Consider the following 21,834-nt stretch of genomic DNA (forward strand, 5'->3'; position numbering starts at 1 on the left):
TGGAAGCGCCCATCAGAAGATGGGTACACTGGTTACTAGTAATTGATATGATCAACATCAATATGCAGGTAAGTTATGACATTTAAACCATGATCAGCTGATACTAAGGGGCACAAAGTGTGCCAAGAAATGATCCCCCACACCATTAGCAGCTGATACAAGTTAAGGTGGATCCATGCTTATATGTTACTTAAATTCTGACTCTATCATTTGAATAGCAGCAGAAACTGAGACAGATAAAACTCGGCAGCGTTTTTCAAGTCTTCTATTGTCATATTTTGTGAACTATCACATCAGTTCTGTGTTTTTAAACCACAGAACTGCTGCTCTCTGAATATTTTCTCTTTTTCAGATCGTTGTCTGTAAACTGCAGAGATGGCTGCCATAGGTGAGAAGTTTCTTCTGCTCTGTATTTGTATGCACACTTGTGTCCCTCTGCCTGCCTTCTTCCTGCGATCATCATCATGGAACCTTCAGTCACTCACATACCAGGCTGATCAGAAGGTTGGTAGTTAAATTCCTGGCTGCTCCATGCTGCATACCAAATATCCTTGGGCAAGAAAATAACCCAGAGTTGTTCTCCAGCTCATTCATCAGATTATGAATGTAGCGATTGGTAGATAGGTATGTCAAGTATGTTGATTTTCCTGCCATGTGATTTGCTGATTAGATATTTGTGTTAAACAGGTGTAGCTAATAAAGGGGGCAGTGAGAGTATGCATTTAAAACCTTGTTGTTACAATAAAAATATGTTATTTACAAAGGTGTTACAATGGTACCTATAGAATACATTTTATACTACAGAGGAAAATTCAGGTGAATGAAACAAACGTGTCACAAGCTCTCTAAACCTCCAACGGACCCTGTAATGTACCTTTATTGTTGCAGGCCATCGACTGTATCGGCGCCTTGTCGTAGTTGTGTTTACCTACTGAAAATGTAAAGACACGCACCTACGAGGAAAAGACGAAGCAATCAAATCAAATATTCTAAAAGGCTCATTCTGGTATTTCACTCTGAACATTGTAAAATACTTTTTACAGGCTTACGTTTTTTTGTGGGTTTTCAAGTTGAAAGATCTTCTCTGCTCTATCCTCTCCGCCATCAGTGAAAAGCATAATAATCTTGTTACAGTTGGCCCTTGAGTAATTCATCTAACGGAAACAAGGAGATGGAAATAAAACGAACCACTATTTAACCAAGGATAAATAAAAACAGCCAAAAGAAGACGATGAAAAAAGAATTCAACTTGCTGCTACTGTTAAAAAAGATGAAGAGGAATTAAACGGCAGCTCTGATACTAATAAAATCAAACCTGCAATATCTGAAACAACCAGAGGAGGTCGACACATACCCAGTATTCAGGAGAAGCCCACTGGGATTGAGTTGTTAGTGTGTCCTACAGTGTTTGCTGTCATTATTCTTACAATTATTATTGAGCACTGTTTAAGGAACAATAGTGTATAATGCAATTTAACGCAAAAAGCTCAATGCATCAACCAAGTATAACCCTAAACCAGGGGTGTCCAACTCCAGGCCTTGAGTGCCACTGTCCTGCAGGTTTAAACTGATTCAAATGGCTAAATGACCTCCTGAACATGTCTAGAAGTTCTCCAGAGCCCTGGTAATGAACTAATCATTTGATTCAGGTGTGTTAACCCAAGGTGATATCTAAAACCTGCAGGACACCGGCACTCGAGGCCTGGAGTTGCCTACCCCTGCCCTAGACACACGTTACCTGTTTAAGCTGTTCAAAGGCCGTCTCAAAGCCAGCTGTGTAATTGGTGCTGAGATTCGCAGTGATGTTCTCCACAGCGTTTTTCAGTATCTTCTTGTTCCTTACATTAGCCTGCACAAGGTTCCCAAAGCACGACACATTCTTGGCGACATTTTGGAACTGGAGGGAAAAGGTAAGGAGGGATGACGGGAAGTGCAGGGAAGACACTTACACATATTTTCTATTAAATATGTGGCTCCCCCCCCTTCATTGCAGAACCATGTAAAGACGCTTCAACATTCAGGATAAAAAGATTAAAGCGATTCCATTTGAAACAATATACAGTAATTACTGACATATGTCACTTGTGTGAAATGAAATCAGTTTTAATCAAATCTGGACTGACCGAAGGGAGCTATAGGAAAAGAAGAATTGGAAGGAGAGCAGGTAAGGGCATGAAACGAGTGGCATAAGGAGGTAAAAACAAAACAACAACAAAAGCTTTATTATGAAGGAATTATTTGCTTGAAGCAGAAATCACATTAAAAGGTTAAATTACATTTACACAGATTCACACGTGAAGTATCTTCATGTTAATATTGGTGAATAGTTAATGTGGAGGAACAGATGGAACTCAGTCAATTAATGCACACACCTACCCGCCACGTGCACATGCACACATATAATCACACATACACAGAGCACGGACTTTGGTACATGGCTCATTAATGCCAAACATCTGTTTTGGACTCGAGTGCACCCCTCCAATCATGATCAAGTTCAACACTGGCACAAAAACAAACACTGAAACTTGCGCAAATACGAAAGAGGTGCAAAATAAATTCTGCTTTTTCTGTCATTTCAGCACTTTTATGTAAATCTATAAGTAGAATAGTATGAAAAAGTGTTTGTCCCCTTCCTGATCACCTAGTGTTTTGCATATGTTTCAGATCATCAAACAAATTTTAATATTAGACAAAGATAACCCGAGTAATATAATATAAAATGCAGCTTTTTAAATGATGATTTCATTGATTAGGAAAAAAGGTTCTCCAAACCTGCCTTGTCCTCTGTGAAAAAGTAATTGGCCCTCTTGTTAAATCATGAATTAACTGTGATTAACCACATTTTTTGGAAAGCTGAGTTCAGTTTCACTAAACAATCAAGAAATCACTTAAATAGAACCCGTCTGAAAAAGTTAAGCAGGCTCAAAAAGCAACAAATCCCGCAACGATCTAAAGAAACGCCTGAGAAACAAAGTCACTGATATCTGTCAGTCTGGAAAGGGTTGCAAAGGGTTACAAATGTCTATGGCAGATTCTAAGGCAGTAAACCACGCTGAGAGCCATTATACACAAATGGAGACAACTTGGAACAGTGGTGAACCTTCCCAGGATTGGTCGGCCTACCAAAATTACTCCAAAAGCACATTGATGACTCATCCAGGAGGTCACAAAACAACTCAGGACAACATTAACGAGCCGCAGGTTTCACATGTCTCAGTTAAGGTCAGAGTTCATAATCCAACAATAAGAAAGAGACTGGCCAAAAATAGTGAAAACCACTGCTGGCCAAAAGAGCATAGGATCGTCTCACATTTGCCAAAAAACATCTTAAAGATTCCCAAGACATCTGGAAAAATATTCTGTGGACTAACGAGACAAAAGTTAAACTTTTAGGAAGGTCTGAGTCCCGTTATATCTGGCATAAAAGTAACACAGCATTTCAGAAAAGGAACTTCATAACAACAGTAAAATATGGTTGTGGTAGTGTGATGGTTTGGGGTCGTTTTGCCTCAGGACCTGGAAGACCTGCTGTCGTCATTGGAACCATGAATTCTGCTGTGTACCAAAACTACTGCTGTCTACTAATGTGGCAATGATGAGTGGGACAAAATTCCTTCACAGTGCTCCAAAAGACTCATCGCTAGTCATTGCGAATGCTTGATTGCAGTTGTTGCTGCTAAGGGTTGTCCAACCAGTTATTAGGTTTAGGGGGCAATCACTTTTTCACACAGGGCCATGTAAGTTTGGATTTTCTTCGCCCTTAATAATAAATTAAGAAACGGCACTTTGTGTTTACTTATGCTATCTTTGTCTAATATTTAAATTTGTCTGATGATCTGAAACATTTAAGATTGACAAACATACAAAAAAAACTGGAAATCAGCAAGGGGGCAAACACTTTTTCTCACCACTCTCTCTCTAGCAGAAAACAGGCTTGAACAACATGGAAATAATGGAAATAATAATTCTATTTACGTAGAAACATTTCAATCTGAGACAAAACGGAACAAAAACCAGGCAAATGACAAATTCTGTTATGCTTTTAGAACACTCGAGGCTTGCAGCTTGCAGTATCTGTTTCCAAATATTCAACATGTTGGCAGAAGTTTCAGGGCATATGCTGCCAAGACATTCATCCTCAAAGACACATGCCTACACACATGCACATGTACAAACTTCCTTCATCTAACTAATAATAAAGACCTGAAAATATCATAGAAACAGCAATAAAAAGCCACCAGCCTTGATACCTTGAAAATAAAGAAATAAACTTGTAATTGAACATAAGAAAATTTCAACTTTTTTACAATCTTGTTTCAGTTGACAGAGGTTTGATGGCATTAGGTTATGTACAGCTCTCCTAAGGCCCCACCACAGCACTTCAGTCAGGTTGAGGTCTGGGCTTTGATTGGGGCATTGGAACAGCTTCACTCATATTGACTTGATTCATAATTTTTTTGTGCTGCTGTGGAAAGAATTATTATCCTGTTGCATGATCCAGCTTTGAATACTTTGGTATACAAGGGAGGTCATGGTTGAGTCCTAGACATTAAGATGTCCAAGTCCTGTGGCTGCAAACGAATCCCAAATCATCACCCCTCCATCACCATGCTTGTTTGTTTTTTGCCATACATTATAGCCAAACAGCTCCACTTAATTCTTATCTGTCCAAAAGACAAACTGCTGAAAGATCTGCTTTTATTGAGGTGGTTACACTTGCAGATCAATTATTCAAGAGCATTTGATTAGTGGCTCATGGCTGCTACTTAACCTCTTAAAGCCTAAGGAAGCAGTAAGGGTATATCTAGTTTGTCACAAGACTCCTTTGCAAAATCTCCTTTTTACATGGCATTAAGTAGAAACAACAAATTAAATACATACAGAATAAAGAGAATGTTAAACTAGTGACTGACAGATAAAGCACATACAGCATACCAAACAGATGGATGGATGCATTTTAAGATTGTTACTTATTGAATTAACAGGAATTTTCAACTCTAAAATAACTGAGAAGCCTTTGGTTTGCTGGTTTGGTTCCACTTTCCTTCCAGTTATTTAAAAAAAATACTTTCTCCTTTCAAGAAAGCTTTCCGTTAATCTACTAGAAAATTATGAACTATATGAAATAAGAGAGTCCAAGTATAAGGCATACATGTTCCATTATAAATGGTTAGATGGCAACTAGCTGTCAGCCATATAGAATTTGGTCAGAAAGGTGTGTGATGTGAGGCAACACCCTTGGTCGCCATGGCAACATTCTGGGAAAGCCAACTTGAAAAATCGATTAGACTTGCACATATCAAATTTTTAAGCTTCAAAATGCAGTCTACAGTTTACAAACTTCGCTGGATTTGATCAATATACCTATTACACTTGAGCCTTATTTCATTAACTTCAAGGGCCTTTCTACTTAGCTGATATGACAGCCCCAAACCAAATGTTCAGCTGAAACCGCTGGTTTATTAGGGGAAGTGGAAGAAAATGTAATTAATGTTTAATATGGAAAGAAAACTGAAACATAATGGGTATTTCCTACTGTTAGAAGAATGTGAAGGAAAGGCAAAGATAACAATGCGGATAAAGGAGATTTTAGACAGGACCAGAAGACTTCTGTGCCTAAGCAAGTGGAGCAATTCATTCGACTGCAGCAGAGATGCTTGATCCCAGGCAACCAATCTGTAGTATAAATGCTACTCTTATAAACCCAGGTGATTTATGTCCACGCTGAACATAGAACACATTCAAACTTAAGTATGTGATGTGAAACTAAGTACCTGCGTACCTCTTAATGCATGGACTTGTAAGGAAGAAGCTTACATTACATCCAGTCTCTGGTTTGCTTAGTCCAGCTGAAAGCTATCTGGGCCCTATCAGGACAAAATCTTGCCAAAGCTAAACACAAGCTGTGTTTTAGCTGTCCCCACACAGGCATAGAAATGGGTTATCGATCACTCAGAGTTAAATAAAGAAATTCTCTGGTCAAGCTCTGTTATCTTTAATGAATCATCATCATAAACAGCACAGGTAGGTCCCACCTTTGACACCTACAGTAATCACTTCTATCTGAATAACAAACTGTTACAGTCGGAGTTACAATAAGCCAGGCTCAGATACTGAGACACAGTCTGACACTTCACAACTTATATACTAACTTTATAATTCTGCATCTGGATTTATGCCATTTATACAACAACAGACTAATAGAGTTCCACTGTTTGTGTGAAAGACCGATGCTTGAGAAAAACATGGCTCAAATGCTTTCTGGCTGAAACAATCTTTTGCAATTTTCTAGTTACTTTCTTTGGATTTGATTTTGGATATTTTCTCCTTCACACAAAAAGATCTACAGAGAGATGTCTCTAGAGCGCATTCCTCTACATCACAAAAGATATTAGCTCACTACATACACCAAGGGACAGACAAAAACTGCGTTTGAGGGTTGCCTTTAAGTAGCCCTGCCACAAAGGGTCCAAATGAAGTTAGGGTGTTTGCATTTAAGCCCTTATCACAGCTAATATAATTGTCTCCAATATCTCTTTGGGACTACTCAAATTCTTTCAGCTGGGGGACATTATTAGTATAACCCTTTTCAACTGTGTTATTTTTCTTTCCACAAGTAATATCTGTAGGAGGAAGAAAAGCTTTAACTGACCAGGCGATGGAGCTCTAAATGATGATGGATGAATATTTCCCCTATCCCCATGGCAGTAAAGCTTTGATGCCTGAGAGTCCTACCGTATTTCAATTGGGCAGTCGGGCAATTTCCACTACATGCCTCTGATTCAAAGTGAAATAAAAAAGAAAAGAAAAAAAAGCATACTTTGATTCATCAAACTTATCCTGTGGCCTTTTGCGGCTCGCCCAAGCTGTGTTTTGTGTTGTCACATATAAAATACTAAATAAATATACACACATACACACACCGTATGTGTCAGATAAATGAGCTTACAAGCATGCATGCATCCACGCACGAATGCAGCCACAATGAAGATCTATCCATGTGTCGTCCATGAAATTACTAGAAAGGCCGCTGCCATGTTTAGACCAATGACTCGATCCAGGCCAAGGCTGCTTAAACAGCCAAGCCACCGCATTAACAAGAAGTCCGCATTCAGATTCATCACTGCGCTTGCCTGGAAATTCATTCATTCATTCATTCTGAACAGACAGATGATGAGATCAAAGCATTAGCTGTGTGAGTACTCACAGAAACCACGTTCACAAAGTCATCATCCGAGAGGGTCTCCAGCATCTTGCTGACAGATATTTTAATGAGTTTGAGCGTGAGCCCCGACACGCTGCCGCTCCTGAAGATCAAAAACGGAAACAAACTTTGTCTTAGTTACGATATCTATCAGAATAATCAAGTATTAGAAATTCATCTTCTATTTTGTAAAAGGGGCAGTAAAATGTTCTTTTAACATAACTTCATGTTTCCAGACAGTGGAAAAATGTCAGTCTTAGTTTTGCTGGATCTCAGTGCAGCATTTGATACAGTTGACCACAACATATTACTCAAACGACGGGAGAACTGGGCAGGTCTTTCAGGAACTGTACTAAACTGGTTCAAAACATACTTAGAGAACAGGAAATACTTTGTATCAATAGGTAACTTCACATCTGAGCAGACAAGTATCACATGTGGAGTTCCCCAAGGTTCCATCTTGGGACCCCTTCTGTTTAACATTCAGAGGTGGGACCAAGTCATTGTTTTGCAAGTCTCAAGTAAGTCTCAAGTCTTTATCCTCAAGTCTCAAGTCAAGTCTCAAGTAATGTCAGGCAAGTCAGAGTCGAGTCTCAAGTCACTGGTGTAAAAGTCCGAGTCAAGTCACAAGTCTGAAATTTTGAATTTCAAGTCCTTTCGAGTCTTTAAAAAAAAACGAAAAAAGCATGTTGCAGTTATATGCTAAATGTAAATATTATACCATGTAATTTTTAAATCTGTGTTTTTCTCAACACATGACAAAATAGTGAACTTAGAAAATATACACAAATTGTGAAATTGCACCTCTTTAAAATGCAGCTCAATTAAACCTAGCTCCAAGAATAATTTTCACCGACAGTTCTGAGATAAGCTGCATGTTATTCTTGGATGCGGTTGTAGGACCGGCTTTAAAATCGCATGACAAAAATATCATACATAAATAAATGATATTTTTTTTAAAATATCATTAAAAAAAAAACTGCATCACCAACGTAGCCTGGAAAACATTTGCTAGTTAGATGAAGTCAGCTATCTCATCGTAGCATATTTATATGCATATTTATAATTATACGGTTCTTGGAGTGAGCGCATACACTCGTGAAGTTTAGTAACTTCAGGTCACTGCAACAAGCCCAGGTACAGTTTACCGACGGATGGGTGCAGGACCTTGAAATGCACCGTGTAGAAAGTAAAGACCATCGTACGTATCATAAGTTTACCAGTCTCACAAATTGTCGTCATAAATACACATTCGTTAACTGTTTATTAATAGGACCTTTGAGCTCAACGGTAATTAATTAGCAGTGGAAATAATTTCTGGTAGCATCACAGAAATGTAGCAGTGACAATAATACTGTATGCTGTAATCGTACTGGGCAATTGGTGATACAAAAAACCTGTTTTATCCTGTGAATAAAAGTATATGTTTTTGTCAGTGTACCATAATAACAGAAGCGAAACGCAATATTGTGTCAGGACAATTCACTATTTATGCACAATAAACACAATAAACAAAGGAGCATAGCGCAACAATTTCTGTTCAGCGTCAGACTTGCTTGTAACCTATATCACCAATTATGTTATGAAAAATGACGCATTAACTACAAAACTCTGACCTTTGTGTAAATGCTTGGAGCAGACTAACCTGTGAGCTGGAGTGTTCTGGGACGTTATATTTGGTCTTTGAATGGCTGCAATCCAGTCGCCTCTTTGTTACTTCGGAAACATGGCTCGAACAATTTCTCCTCAACGACGTAATCCGATAACAACCGATCTCTTTACCCGTCGGCTTCCCGTGGCTGTCATGCGACCGGCTATTGCAGTTAATAATACAACAGCTTCTTGACATTTTTGTGTTTCTTTTTATCGCTGTATAACTGATTTTAATTGAAAGCCTGCGTGCGCTAGTACCGCTTGACACGAGTTCCCAGAATCCTTTGCGGTTCTACCCGTGAATGACGTCACATTTTCAATCTCTATATAATATGCATGTTAAATTTTATATTTGGGGTAAAATATCAAGTCTTTTCAAGTAAACCGGTTCAAGTCCAATTCAAGTCCCAAGTCATTGGTGTAAAAGTCCAAGTCAAGTCACAAGTCTTAGAACATTTTTTCAAGTCAAGTCTAAAGTCATAAAATTAATGACTCGAGTCTGACTCGAGTCCAAGTCATGTGACTCGAGTCCACACCTCTGTTAACATTTACATGCTCCCACTGGCACAGATTATAAAGAACAACAAAATAAACTATCACAGCTATGCAGATGACACACAAATATATATCACAATGTCACCAGGAGACCGAGGCCCTGTACAGGCTCTTGGTAAATGCATTGAGGAAATTAATGACTGGTTGTGCCACAATTTTCTCCAGCTAAACAAAAACAAAACTGAGGTAATAGTCTTTGATGCCAAAGAAAAACGATTACAGGTCACTAGAGAACTTCAATCTATACATCTAAAAACCACAAACCAGGCGAGAAATCTGGGTGTAGTGATGGATGCAGACCTAAACTTAGAAAAACACATTAAGACAATAACAAAGTCAGCTTACTATAACCTCAAGAATATTTCAAGGATAAAAGATCTGATGTCTCAACAGGACCTGGAAAAACTAGTCCATGCATTCATCTTTAGTAGGCTTGATTATTGTAACAGCATCTTTACAGGTCTACCTAAAAAAATCAGTCAGACAACTACAGCTCATTCAGAACTCTGCTGCTCGAGTCCTCACTAAGACCAAAAAAGTGGACCACATCAGTCCAGCTCTGAGGTCTTTACACTGGCTGCCTGTCCGTCAGAGGATAGACTTTAAAGTTCCGATGCTGGCCTATAAAGCTCTGAATGGTTTAGGACCAAAATACATCAGTGACCTCCTGACCCAGTATGAACCTTCCAGATCCCTCAGGTCATCTGGATCCGGTCTTTTATCAATCAGTTCCCAGAGTCAGAACCAGACACGGAGAAGCTGCATTCAGTTTTTATGCTCCTTATATCTGGAACAAACTCCCAGAAAGCCTTAGATCAGCTGAAACACTCAGTTTATTTAAATCCAGGTTGAAGACTCACCTATTCTCAGCTGCATTTGAATAAAGCACCAAATCCACACTTTTAAGCTTAAATTTCAAAACTTATATTTTAACTACTGATTTTATCTACTGTTCTGATTTTATCTACTTTTTTTAAAATCAATTTTAAATCATGCTTTTTATTGTTTTTGTTTTTTAATGTCTTTGTAAAGCACTTTGAATCACCTTGTTGCTGAATTGTGATATATAAATAAACTTGCCTTGCCTTGAAAGACTCTTTTAATGAACCTCTATTCCTTTCACAATAATCTTACGTGCACCAGGCAGCTGAGAAGTCGCAAGGTTTCACAAATATGAATATCTTTGATGACAAACCTGATAACATTTTTTTAACTTTACTACCACCTGTCAGCACTAAGCAGAGATGTCAAACAATGTGACTTTATGTTTGTGTGACATTAAATAAAGTGCATTTGAAATCCTTGAGTCATATCACAATAAATAATTTTCGCACTCTGTAAGTCAACAGAACTTAAATAACTTACACTTTGTTTACGTTTTTAATTGCTGTGAACATTAGGATAAAATGAATAACAAAATATCTGTGTCAGCAACGTCCAACATCTCTTCCCAAAACAAAAATGGAGCCTATAATGTATAAGCAAATAATAAAACTGCTTCTTCTAAGCAACAGACTAAAGGAGGACAGAACTGGAAAAATCAAGGTGGCGTTCATTTAATGTGGTTTTCAATAAAGCATAGTGATGACAGCTTTTAATGAGCCTCATTAATCTTATATGTGCCAATTACCAGAGCTGTGTTAAGAGTTGCAAGTGTACAAATTTAGTTCAGTTCTTCATTCATCATATTTTGCAGTTATTTAGCCCTAGAGCAGGATTATGACCGTCTCTAATAATGAACATTCACCTGAGTGGATAATATCACTTTGGCATCAGAAGCAGTTACACAATTACACGATCTTGATAGTGCTACGCATTTGTTTTAAGGTAATGAAAATGGAGAATCGATAATGCAGAAAAAAAACAATAACAATAATATATATATTTTTTAAAGTTACGCAATAGAGGATTACCTTGAATTGGGAAATCAAAAACATAACATGTGTGTTCCTGGAAAATCCTATGTAGTTCTGTAATATGGAAACTTTAAAGCATAAATCTCAGGAGAAAATAACTGGACTGTGAACATCGAGGTTGCTCAGTTCACTGGCTGCTCTTTCTTTGTCATTGTCACATGCGAGTACATCGCAGCAGCGCCCAGCGGGATGAGGCCAGTCAGAGGGTTAGCATCAGGGCCTTCTGGCACACCAAAGAAAATAAAAGCTGACTGTAATGGATGAATCATAAGGTCGTCACTCACGCATCCACCAGGATCAGCATGTCCTTGGGTGAGGCCGCCCCCTGGATGTACCTGGTGAGTAATAGCAGACACACATACATAGGTTGTGGCTACTAAGCACATACAGATATATATGTGCACAAAGAAGTGGAAAAACACACATGCACAAAGGAACAGTCAGTAACTGTAATGCAGAAAGGCTATTTTTAAAATGCAAAGCACAAAGACAGAGGCACATATTAGTTTTGAGGCTGTACATTTGAAATCTTCTCACATTCACCTTTTGTGAGCAAGAAAGCAAAAACTTACTAACTTACATCAATTGCTTTGCATTTCAAATCAATCTGAACTTTGTAATAGTTAATGACATGTCTGCTCTCATTTCTTTAATAAGCAAACAGTTGGTTGTCTTTGTTAGAGTGCTCAGATGCTAACAGGCTGTCTGAAGCTAATGAAATTTAATAACATGTTTAAAAGTGTACTGGTGGCTTCCAGCCAGATTTTAATAATTTTCAGGCAACTAATTAAGCTTTTGTATTGCTACCCTTTGATCTGCAGTGGCTTAATCATCATAGTCCTCTGATGTGTTTGTTTAAATTAGTTTTGCTTTTGGCAACAGATGTGATTGTTTTAAACTATGCGTGCATGCAGATGCTCTTATGACAAACCGTGTAATGAAACATGCAAATACAGTTATTATAATAAATGTTTCACATGACAACTGCTCAAAAACACCAGATAAATATGGAAGCTCGATGACAGTAAGGCACAAAAACCTCACCACACTGAGTAGATGCACCTACCATGGTCGTCTGCGCACATCGTAGAGGTCGATCTTATTCTGGGATTTGCTTAGGTCCATCCATGGGGATGCTGAAATTTTGACAAAAGGAAAAAACATGGTTATTTAGATTTAGACCTTAAAAAAGTACATTTACACCGATAACTGACATTTTCGCTTAATAGGACTTTCTTACCTATAAAATTACATTCCATTTTAAACTTTGCCTCAAGGGGCACACTTTAAAACACATGTCTTCAGAGCCTTTAGCAGACAACTTGTCTGTCACTCTTAAAAACTTCAAAACCGCTTTAGCTAAACCTGTAAAACTGAGTACTAAAACATATATACACTATATGGACAAAAGCACTGAGTCACATTACACCTGCAGGACCTGACGCCTATGGACACTCATGCCATTAAGCTTGTGGTGCACAATTTTTGGGCTGATGCTAATGCCAGAGTAGATTTGAAAATGCATTTACTGAGAAAGCAGAGAATACACCTGTGGTCATGGATGTACCTGGAAAATTTAATAATGTTGATGGGTGAATGTAAAGGGTTAGGGTGAAAACTCCTGAATTCAACAATCAAAAGGTGTTGCCCATTACTTTTGTCTTTACAGTGCATCTTCTTTTTAGTATTGTACACAATCGAAAATGTAAGACTTCCTCAAGTCTTGTCACTGTGACATTGCCAGAGGAGTCTTACTGTGATAAAACAGCAAAGTCTTATAATATTGGTATGTTTTATGCTCCTGGTGCTTGGTCCTTGTGTGACTCTGTCTTTTGCTATGGATTCCCTAATGATAAACTCTTCCTTAGACTACAAAAGAGGATTCGAATGATTCAAAATCAATCTGTGCTTTTACAAAATCTGTGAACTTATTAACATTACCAGAATTTCTGAATTGAGAATATGGACTGCTATTAATTGAAGTCACAATTATGACTAAACTACATGTAATTTGAAAAATTGAGATATATTGCAATATTTCTGTTTGGTTAGCAGTGGTTTCCTTCATGTTGTTTTTCTATTAATACCTTTTTGTTGTTTTTCTTACAGTGGAAGCATGAACAAACATTTTAGCAAGTTGTAGAGATTTCAAAAGCTGTTACCCTTGAGTTTTTTTTATCACTTTTTTCAGTATTGCAGGTTGTGTTTGTGGTGTGATCTTAACATCATGTCTACTTCAACTGAGAAAAGCATCAGTCCAGTCTGCCATTAGTGGATAATTTGTCCTGTTTCCTACTGATTAAAACCACGGTCTTTTCTAGTCTGTCAACTTATGCAAATGCCTAATTCGTCCTGTAAGATCTCTGTTGAGATAGCGCACTGATCTGTTACAGCAGGCTCTGTCAAAACTAAACAGTCTTTGTGTTCCTTTATTTGCAGGAAGGGGCATTAATTGTAACCCATGAGTCCTAGTAGTTTCAGGAGAAATGACGACAACAACACTTCCTATACTCAAGTATTGTATATAAATGCCCAGTGTACATAAAATAAAAGACATAAAAGGTTGTACTTTTATACATTTTTTGCAACTATTGTTTGCAACTGTTAATTTGACATTTAAAATGCCACTATTTATTTTTACAGGAACCAGGAATTTCCTATGTAAAGTATAAAAAAAGAGAAGAAACACTTGCAAGTGCATATGTTTTACAACAATTATTTAATGACTACTTTGCCTATTTCCCATCCCGAGTTGTGCCAGATTTGCATGCATTTGACTGTAAGATGATTTCCCTTTAGTGGAAATTTTGTGTTCCTTTGACTCACCACCAAATAGTCACATAGTTGCAGGTCTAAGCCCCATTGCAAGCTGGGCTGCTTACCTGGGAAGTAACGAGCCAGTCCTGTGGCAGAGCCAAACACTTGCCAGAGGAGAGAGGGATCTTCCTCTTTGTTCTTCCGGAAAACATCCTCCAAGGCTTCTGTCCAGTTTAACTCATTCAGAATGATGGTAGCTGAAAAACACACACACATGGACAAACACATAGAAATAAAGATGAAATGAGTCATACTTGTGCAAAAGTATAAAATCATAAAAATCACACAAGCACAAAATGTCAAGATGTTTCAGAAAGTATTTACTCTCAAAAAAAGCAATTCTGGAAAAAAAACCTCACTTGAAAGTCAGATATACACACACACACACACACTTGGATTTGGCAGTATTAGTCTACTGACACTGACGGCAAAGAGGAAGCTTCCTCACTGATGTTCAAAGTGATGTCTGGCTTCTTCAGTGAGATTTATATTTTAGTTTTTTGCTCTAAAAACATTTTCTATAGCGGGGGAGCAAAAAAAGAGGTAAACAAAGACAGGAGAGACATGAAGGTAAAAAAAGGAAAGTATGATTCAATTTGGTATTTCTGGAATAAGAAAAAATCTTCCAGGTACTCACTGACTGGACATGCATTGTTTTGTTTACCTGTTGGTCTACAGAAGCTCACGCTGGCTTAAATCCCAGACAATGTTTTTAGATACAAAGAAATCACAGTCTTCCTGGAAGCGTAGGCTACTTGTTGAAATGACTCATACTTGTGTGGCCTATGCAGATGCCTCCAACAAAGTGAGATTGTTCTAAGAGCAACTGAATTAAAAGAGGAAAAAAACATCAACATAAAAAAGGGGGCAGCCAGGAGATAAAGGCTTTGCTGAGGCAGTCGTGTTAACAGTTAGGCTGTCTGCTAAAATGTAAGAAAGGTTAGAGTGATGTACCTGTAACTCTGAAACTTAATTCTAAACTAAATGAGCATTTTCAGCTTTTATGGAGTCAAATCAGGACATACACAAACTCACATAAAGACACATAATAATGTCAGTTGAAGCAGGCAAAGACGAACTCGGAGGATCTTATAGCAAATCTTATATAAGGTGCTCTATTTGACTCTCTTCAACCTGCCTGCAGTTGCTGGCAGTCTATGAGCCACTTTCCAATTACATATATTTCTATATGTATAAAAAAATCTAGAACTCCTTGCCTTCCTCACAAAAGCCTGTTTTACTCAGCCCTGTAATTCTTTGTACCACAAAGAGGGAGTTTGGGGTACTTTGGTACTATAGTGTAATGTGTGTGTCCCAGTGATAAGTGGCCCTTAATGGATTACTCCTGCTGGTTTCTCCACTACGACTAACAAGAAGTCTCAGGATAAGACGCACTGTTATGCCCTCACGCTGCTCATACTGTACACTGGAATAACAGGGAAAGAGCATCTTTATTATTTCATTCAATTCACTGCCACAGGATACATGATCTGTGCGAATGTCAATACATAATGACAAAATGAATCCCTCACAAAGAGAGCAGCTCCTCGCTCACTACGCATGTTTTTTTCCCTAGCTGCATCTTATACAATTGACAAACTCATTATAGTCTCCTCTAGGAATATGGATGCAGACACACATATCGCAAACAATTGAGCTCACACAACCCACATGGGCAGATTAGGCACCACTGACAAGCCCTTAGCAACAACACTGTAGTATTGCAGGGCTGTGTCCTTTAATCTCAGCTATAGACTGGAACAAATTACAGTAAACAGATCCATCTCAGTGCTGACGTGTCAATAGAAGGCTTGAGGTCAAAAGGGTCAGAGGAAGAAATGAGAAGCATCAAAGCAAAAATGCAAACTCTGGAAAGCTCTATTAGTCAGGTGGAGATACTGAGATTTGCTATCCTGTGGTGTGTTTGCATCCACTGCCATTCACAAGAACTGTATTATGATATAAACTCCTCTCTCCTGTTTAGCTCTCTTGATTATATACAATTTGATCCAGTGAAAACTTTATAAAATGCATAATAAAAGCGCTCTGAGCTCAGAAATTGGTATGGGACTTATTTGTATGCCACCAGACTTTTGCTACACTGGAAAAAACTACCAGTCCTTGTTGTAGATAATTAATTACTGACCGATCAGATAATAATTAATTCAGAAAGGATGCTTTGACAACAACCATGGCAGCCTCATAAATCACACGATTCAAATTCAAACATGGGAGATAAAAAGTGTGAGAGAGTGGGAGATAAAAAAAAATTAATGATTCTTGGTCCAGAGAAGTTATGGGAACTGATTATGGAAAAGATAATTGAAAGTATTCACTTTGTGGTGGGTAGATGCCTCCAATAACACATCAAGCAGGATTCTGGCATAGACTGATGAGTGAGGGTGTTGGCTTCAGGACGAACAGAGAAAGCGACAAGGTGCAATGCCAAGCGATGCCCTGCAGTGTTCCCCTGTCATCAGCTAGCTGGTGGCTCAAACTGCCTATGTGTTTCAAAGTAATTACACATTGGGGACTGATGTGGTGAGAACCTGCAATCATCATATCAGAAGGGGGCCCTCCAGTCCCTGCCACTCACAACTGATTGTGACATAAGCACAAACGCATCCCTTTTGCAGCAATTCACACATCATTGGCATCATCGCTGTGCGAGGCAAAGCAGGATCGGACCCGAAATGCAGGACTCGGGAGCAGGACTAAGCTAGAAAGCAGCTTCACTGCTGAGTTTACAGGTCATCAGATAAACAAATGCAGCTACTCAAGATTACTTAAACAGAAGGCAGACAGACTCCAAACAGACGGCTCACCCAGCTAGAGGGGATAAGAGAACGACATGACAGGGAACAGAGGGCGATAGAGGACTTAAATGCACACATGAGCTGGGGGACAGGTGCAAGTGAAGAGATTCAATTAACGAGCAAGAGGGGAAGTAGAGATGGACCGATCCGATATTACGTATCGGTATCGGTCCGATACTGACCTAAATTACTGGATCGGATATCGGAGAAAAATAAAAAATGTAATCCGATCCATTAAATATCACGAAAGCACCTCACAAAACTTGCAACACGCCGTAACTCGCCTCAGAACGTTAGCAGTCGGAGCAGTATGCATCACGTGATAGAGCGGCTGTGGCATGCGGGACCTGTCGGTGGTCTGGATAGCATTTGGAGCTTCGCTAGCAACCTGGCATTTCATCTCCGACAAAGTTATCCCCGAGAGAAGTAAAGCAAGTGTGTAAGTCCATCTCTGAATGTTTGTAAAGCATTCCTGCATTAAGCTTAACAAGCACTGCCTCTCGCTCTCCGGCTGCTGCTTCAATCGTGAAACTGCTTAATGATCAGCTGATCGGCTTTTCTGTTGCGAGTCCGTCTGTCTTGTTTGTTTTTGCCCCACTTTGCACCAGAAAGAGGAAACCAGCGGCTGAACAACAGCAGAACGTTTAAGCTTGATAAGCTGTTGTTAGAATTTATTTAATATTACTTTCTACTCGAGGATCTTTTTCTACGTAGCTGACGTAACTGTGCAGGGGCGGATCTAGCAAAGTTTAGCCAGGGGGGCCGATAGGGCATGAACAGGGAAAAGGGGGCACAAAGACATACTTTTCTTTCTTACTCTCATTTAAAATGTCGAGCTTTTAATAAATAATTATCTGACACCCAAAGTTTTAATTTGATGTAAAATGAATAGAAGTCAATTACTGTATATAGTGACTATTAAGTCTAATATATATACCCTAGTAAGCTATAGTACTTTTTACTTTGGGATGGTACCATCTGTGCTGTCTGCAATTTTGTTGAAGAAAGATGTTGAATCTATTTAATATTTCTTGAAAAATAATTGATTTCTGTGCATTTTTTTCACACTTCATCAAATTAAGGTTGATTACGTCGATTAAGCATCATGAGGTGGAGCGTGAGGGGTGGTTCCCTATTTTTTATTTATTTATTTTTGTTGTTGCTGGGAGTTGGAACCCTATTAGTTAGGTTGCTTAATATTTACGCTAAGTACTCTTTAAAATACCAGAATAGTGAGGATGGTGTAGGTTTAAGTTTATTAGATTGATCAGTATTGCTGAACTATGAAATATTTTTTTTGTATACAGGTATAACAGAATAGCTTTAGTGTAGTTGTTGTTTTAAACTTGAGTATGAACTTGCAGACTTGCAAAATGCAGCAAGATATTTTAAAAAACAGTTTTGTTGATTAAAAAACACTATATCGGATTCATATCGGTATCGGCAGATATCCAAATTTATGATATCGGTATCGGTATCGGACATAAAAAAGTGGTATCGTGCCATCTCTAAGGGGAAGCAAAACTGAGCACAGCACACAAGACAAGCGGTTGTCAAAATAAAACAAGAAACTGACACTGAGACTAAAACACATGAACCAGAGTACACAGACCAAGGATGAAACTGGACAAACACGGAAAACATAACAGAAACACAGACGAGGCAAGGGGAACCTAGGAGGATAGGAAAAACTTGTGGATAACTAACAAAGAAAACTATGAATACCAATCAAAATGAAAACACAACCTAACCAAAGCAAAGGTAATACTTAGACTGAAAACTACAAAGTTAAATAGGAAACATCAAACACAAAACTCTATTCAAAACAGAAAACTCTGGGTACAAAACCCAGGATGTATTTTTCTTGATAATATAACAATATTGAAGAAGAAACTACACAGAACAACTGAACAATGTACAGTTAATATTAAAGAAGCACACACTGGCCCTGACTTTTCTGACTTCACTGATTGTACCTCTCCAATGACCAATCCTGCTAATCAGTGGCTCCACCCTGTTGCTGCCTCAATTAAATGGAGCATGGATGTCGTGCTCCATCAGTCTAATGTGAGCAGTTTTCTCCTCCTATGCTTCTTGTCATTAAGAGCTCTCTACTACTAAGAGAAATGTTTGTAAACCATAATCTGATTTGTTTTCCACTCTGCCATTATCTCTGATTTAGTTCCATGTAGCCTTACCGGCCACACTACACACAGGCTCACACTTAGTTGTTAAACCAAACTAGAAATAGAGGTGTTCCTCTGTGGTCTGATTTGGGCAGGAAGTTTAACTGTTTTGGTTTACTGGCGTTTTTTTTGTAATTTATGTAGTAAGCTGGTTTCATTCTCTTGGTTTGGCATGTAAAGAAGAAAGCTTTCACAAGGCTCTTTCAGCCCTGTGAAAAATTAAGAACACCCCATGATTTAATAGCTTGTAGAACCCCTTCAAGCACCAATAACTTTCAAGCAATCATTTTCTGTATGGCTTCCATCCATCTCTCACATTGATGTTGAGGAATTTTGTCCCACTCTTTTTAAACACTGACATTTGCAGACATTAATTTATGCACAACTATCTTTAGGTCCCACCACAGCATTTCAATCAGGTTGTGCATACTTTGTAACCGGACTGCACACGTTTGTCACATGACTGTTTCCAATGATTTTTGTTATCCTGTTTTGTCACAGTGCTTTACTTTAGCAGTAAGTAACCCTACTTTAACAACTGGTTTTACTGGTTATTTGCTGCTCTTGTGTACCATCTCTGAGCTGCGACGCCACAGCCACTCCATATGATTTGTAAAGATCCTGCTGATTGTGTTGATAAACTTACTCCATTCTAATCTATTTAGCTGTGATGCTCGAATCAAAGAACTGGCCAGACTATCTCCATCTTGTCCTTGCCATTGCAATCAGATGACGTGATCAAAGAAAGAGACAAAAAAAGAAAATGACTGTGCATAAGTCTCACTTCGAATCCAGTGGATGAGTTTTGAAAAAGATGGTGGTTTGTGGACCAGATGGATAACACACTTGAGTAAATACTAAGTAAAATTACTCTCTGTACACATTACATTTATGTATAAGCATAACCTGACCTGGGACCACAGATACAAGAAAGATGGAATCTGCAGGAAAAACATTTTGAGATTGTGAAGAAAGAAACCCCCACACACCAATGTCTGTCTCCTTGTTTTCTTAGGAGTTTTCAAGAAAAGGTGAAATGGGATTAAAAGAAAGAAACTTTCTCAGTTTGGCTACTCATTTGGGGGAGAATCCAAAAGGTATGCTCCTATCAGCTGATTAAAAAAAAAAATCACAGGAAGGCATCCAACTTGTCGCAAGGACACAATTTAAAGCTGCACTAATGTAATGACTGTGAGATGGGAAGAAAGATGAAGGAAGGATACGCACACAGAGATAGACAGAGATGAAAATGAAGATACCTCAAAGTTTGGCTGCCAGCATCGTAAATAAATTAGGACGTGCATCAAGTGGCACAAGAGTGCAAAAAGAAAAGAAAATCAGTTCATGTGCTGTGAGCTTTGCCAAAGGGGCTGTAACTATAACACACACACACGCAAACACGGTGTCACAGTATCCCAGCATGTCAGAGAGTTTGTGTGTCTGGGGCTGACAGGTGCCACACAGTGTTGATGCAAACGGGCATCAGACGAGCCTCGGATCTCCTGCCAAGGCCGCAATGCTCTCTTCTCATCTCTTCTCATCGCATTCATGCCAGTCTGCTTAATGAGAGAGGAGACATGCATACACATGATCCATATACAGTAGAGTAGGTGCATATGATGTGACACACACACATATGCACACAGCCCTCACACCCAAAGTGTTTCTTCCTCTCTTTCTCCTTACGACACACACACACACACACACACACACACACACACACACATACAAACCTAGCCTTTTCTGGTAAGCATGCACACACACACACACGTAAACATGATAATGAATCCCAGTCTGACCACCCACATTGGAGCAGTGGGTGGAATGGATACCAATCAGTAAGACTAATGCAGAGGAGAAAGACGGTGGCGCATTTGTCTCCTCACAGCACACTATTAATATGCCTAATATAATAGAGCGAGGGATGGGGAAGAGAGGATAGAGTGATAGAGGGTGGGGTGAAGGGAATGAGAGCAAAGTACTGAGGAAGACAGAAAAAAACAGAGCTAAGAAGGTACACACAAAGGCATGAAAAAGGAACTAAAGCATAAAGTAAAGAGAAAGGAAAAAGAAAAAGAGGAAGTGATGGGAAGATGTAGCGGTTGTGGAGAAAGTCTACTGCAATTAAAGGGTCGGATGATGCATCGCTCCTTTAGCATCAGTATAGCCACAAGGACGCCAGCCTTGTCTAGACAAAGTCCCCTAATCAAGTTACCAATCCTTCCTCCATACAACGAGATAGAACATCGGGGCGTGGCTAAGTGTGTGTGTCTCCTCCTACACACACACGCACACCCAAAGACACACAGATATTGCCATAGCAACGCTGACAGTACTACCCAGAAGGAGAGGCAGCAATGTGGCAGCCTGTCCTTGGAGATAGAAAGCAACAGCACTAGCACAGCTTTATTACTGCGCTAACAGGGACTCTGCCCAGACCCCACCCTCCATCTCCTGCTCCTATAATGATAAAAGTTATTTTTTTTAGCTGTATTTTACTGAAAATCGCTGAAAATATTACCTTAAATGCAATCGGTAACGCAGTCTATTAGGTCAGGTTTTTAATTTAGAAACGAAAATTAACATTCACAGATTTGTACTTTTCCTCACCAGTTCTTTGCTGGTGTTAGTAACAACAACAGTGTGGAGTCAGTTCTATCTCAATTGAGAACCAGCCCACAATT

General features: G+C 38.9%; 1 protein-coding gene across 2 annotated transcripts in view; it reads right to left on the reverse strand.

Annotated features, from left to right (window-relative positions):
* The window catches only part of cacna2d1a (calcium channel, voltage-dependent, alpha 2/delta subunit 1a), a 108,065-nt gene that overhangs the window by 34,183 nt on the left and 52,048 nt on the right, over positions 1-21,834 (reverse strand). For both annotated transcript variants that reach the window (XM_085251165.1, XM_085251164.1), the window contains exons 7-13: positions 14,214-14,345; positions 12,398-12,467; positions 11,616-11,666; positions 7,211-7,310; positions 1,739-1,897; positions 1,050-1,154; positions 875-953 (exon numbers count right to left, since the gene is read on the reverse strand). In XM_085251165.1, coding sequence (XP_085107291.1) covers positions 875-953; positions 1,050-1,154; positions 1,739-1,897; positions 7,211-7,310; positions 11,616-11,666; positions 12,398-12,467; positions 14,214-14,345 — 696 coding nt within the window. The remainder of the gene's footprint in view (positions 1-874; positions 954-1,049; positions 1,155-1,738; positions 1,898-7,210; positions 7,311-11,615; positions 11,667-12,397; positions 12,468-14,213; positions 14,346-21,834) is intronic.

The sequence above is a fragment of the Mchenga conophoros genome, linkage group LG17 (assembly GCF_057382185.1).
Source record: "Mchenga conophoros isolate Kocher_MC1m ecotype Shallow Benthic linkage group LG17, M_conophoros_male_GT1.1, whole genome shotgun sequence".
Lineage (NCBI taxonomy): Eukaryota > Metazoa > Chordata > Actinopteri > Cichliformes > Cichlidae > Mchenga > Mchenga conophoros.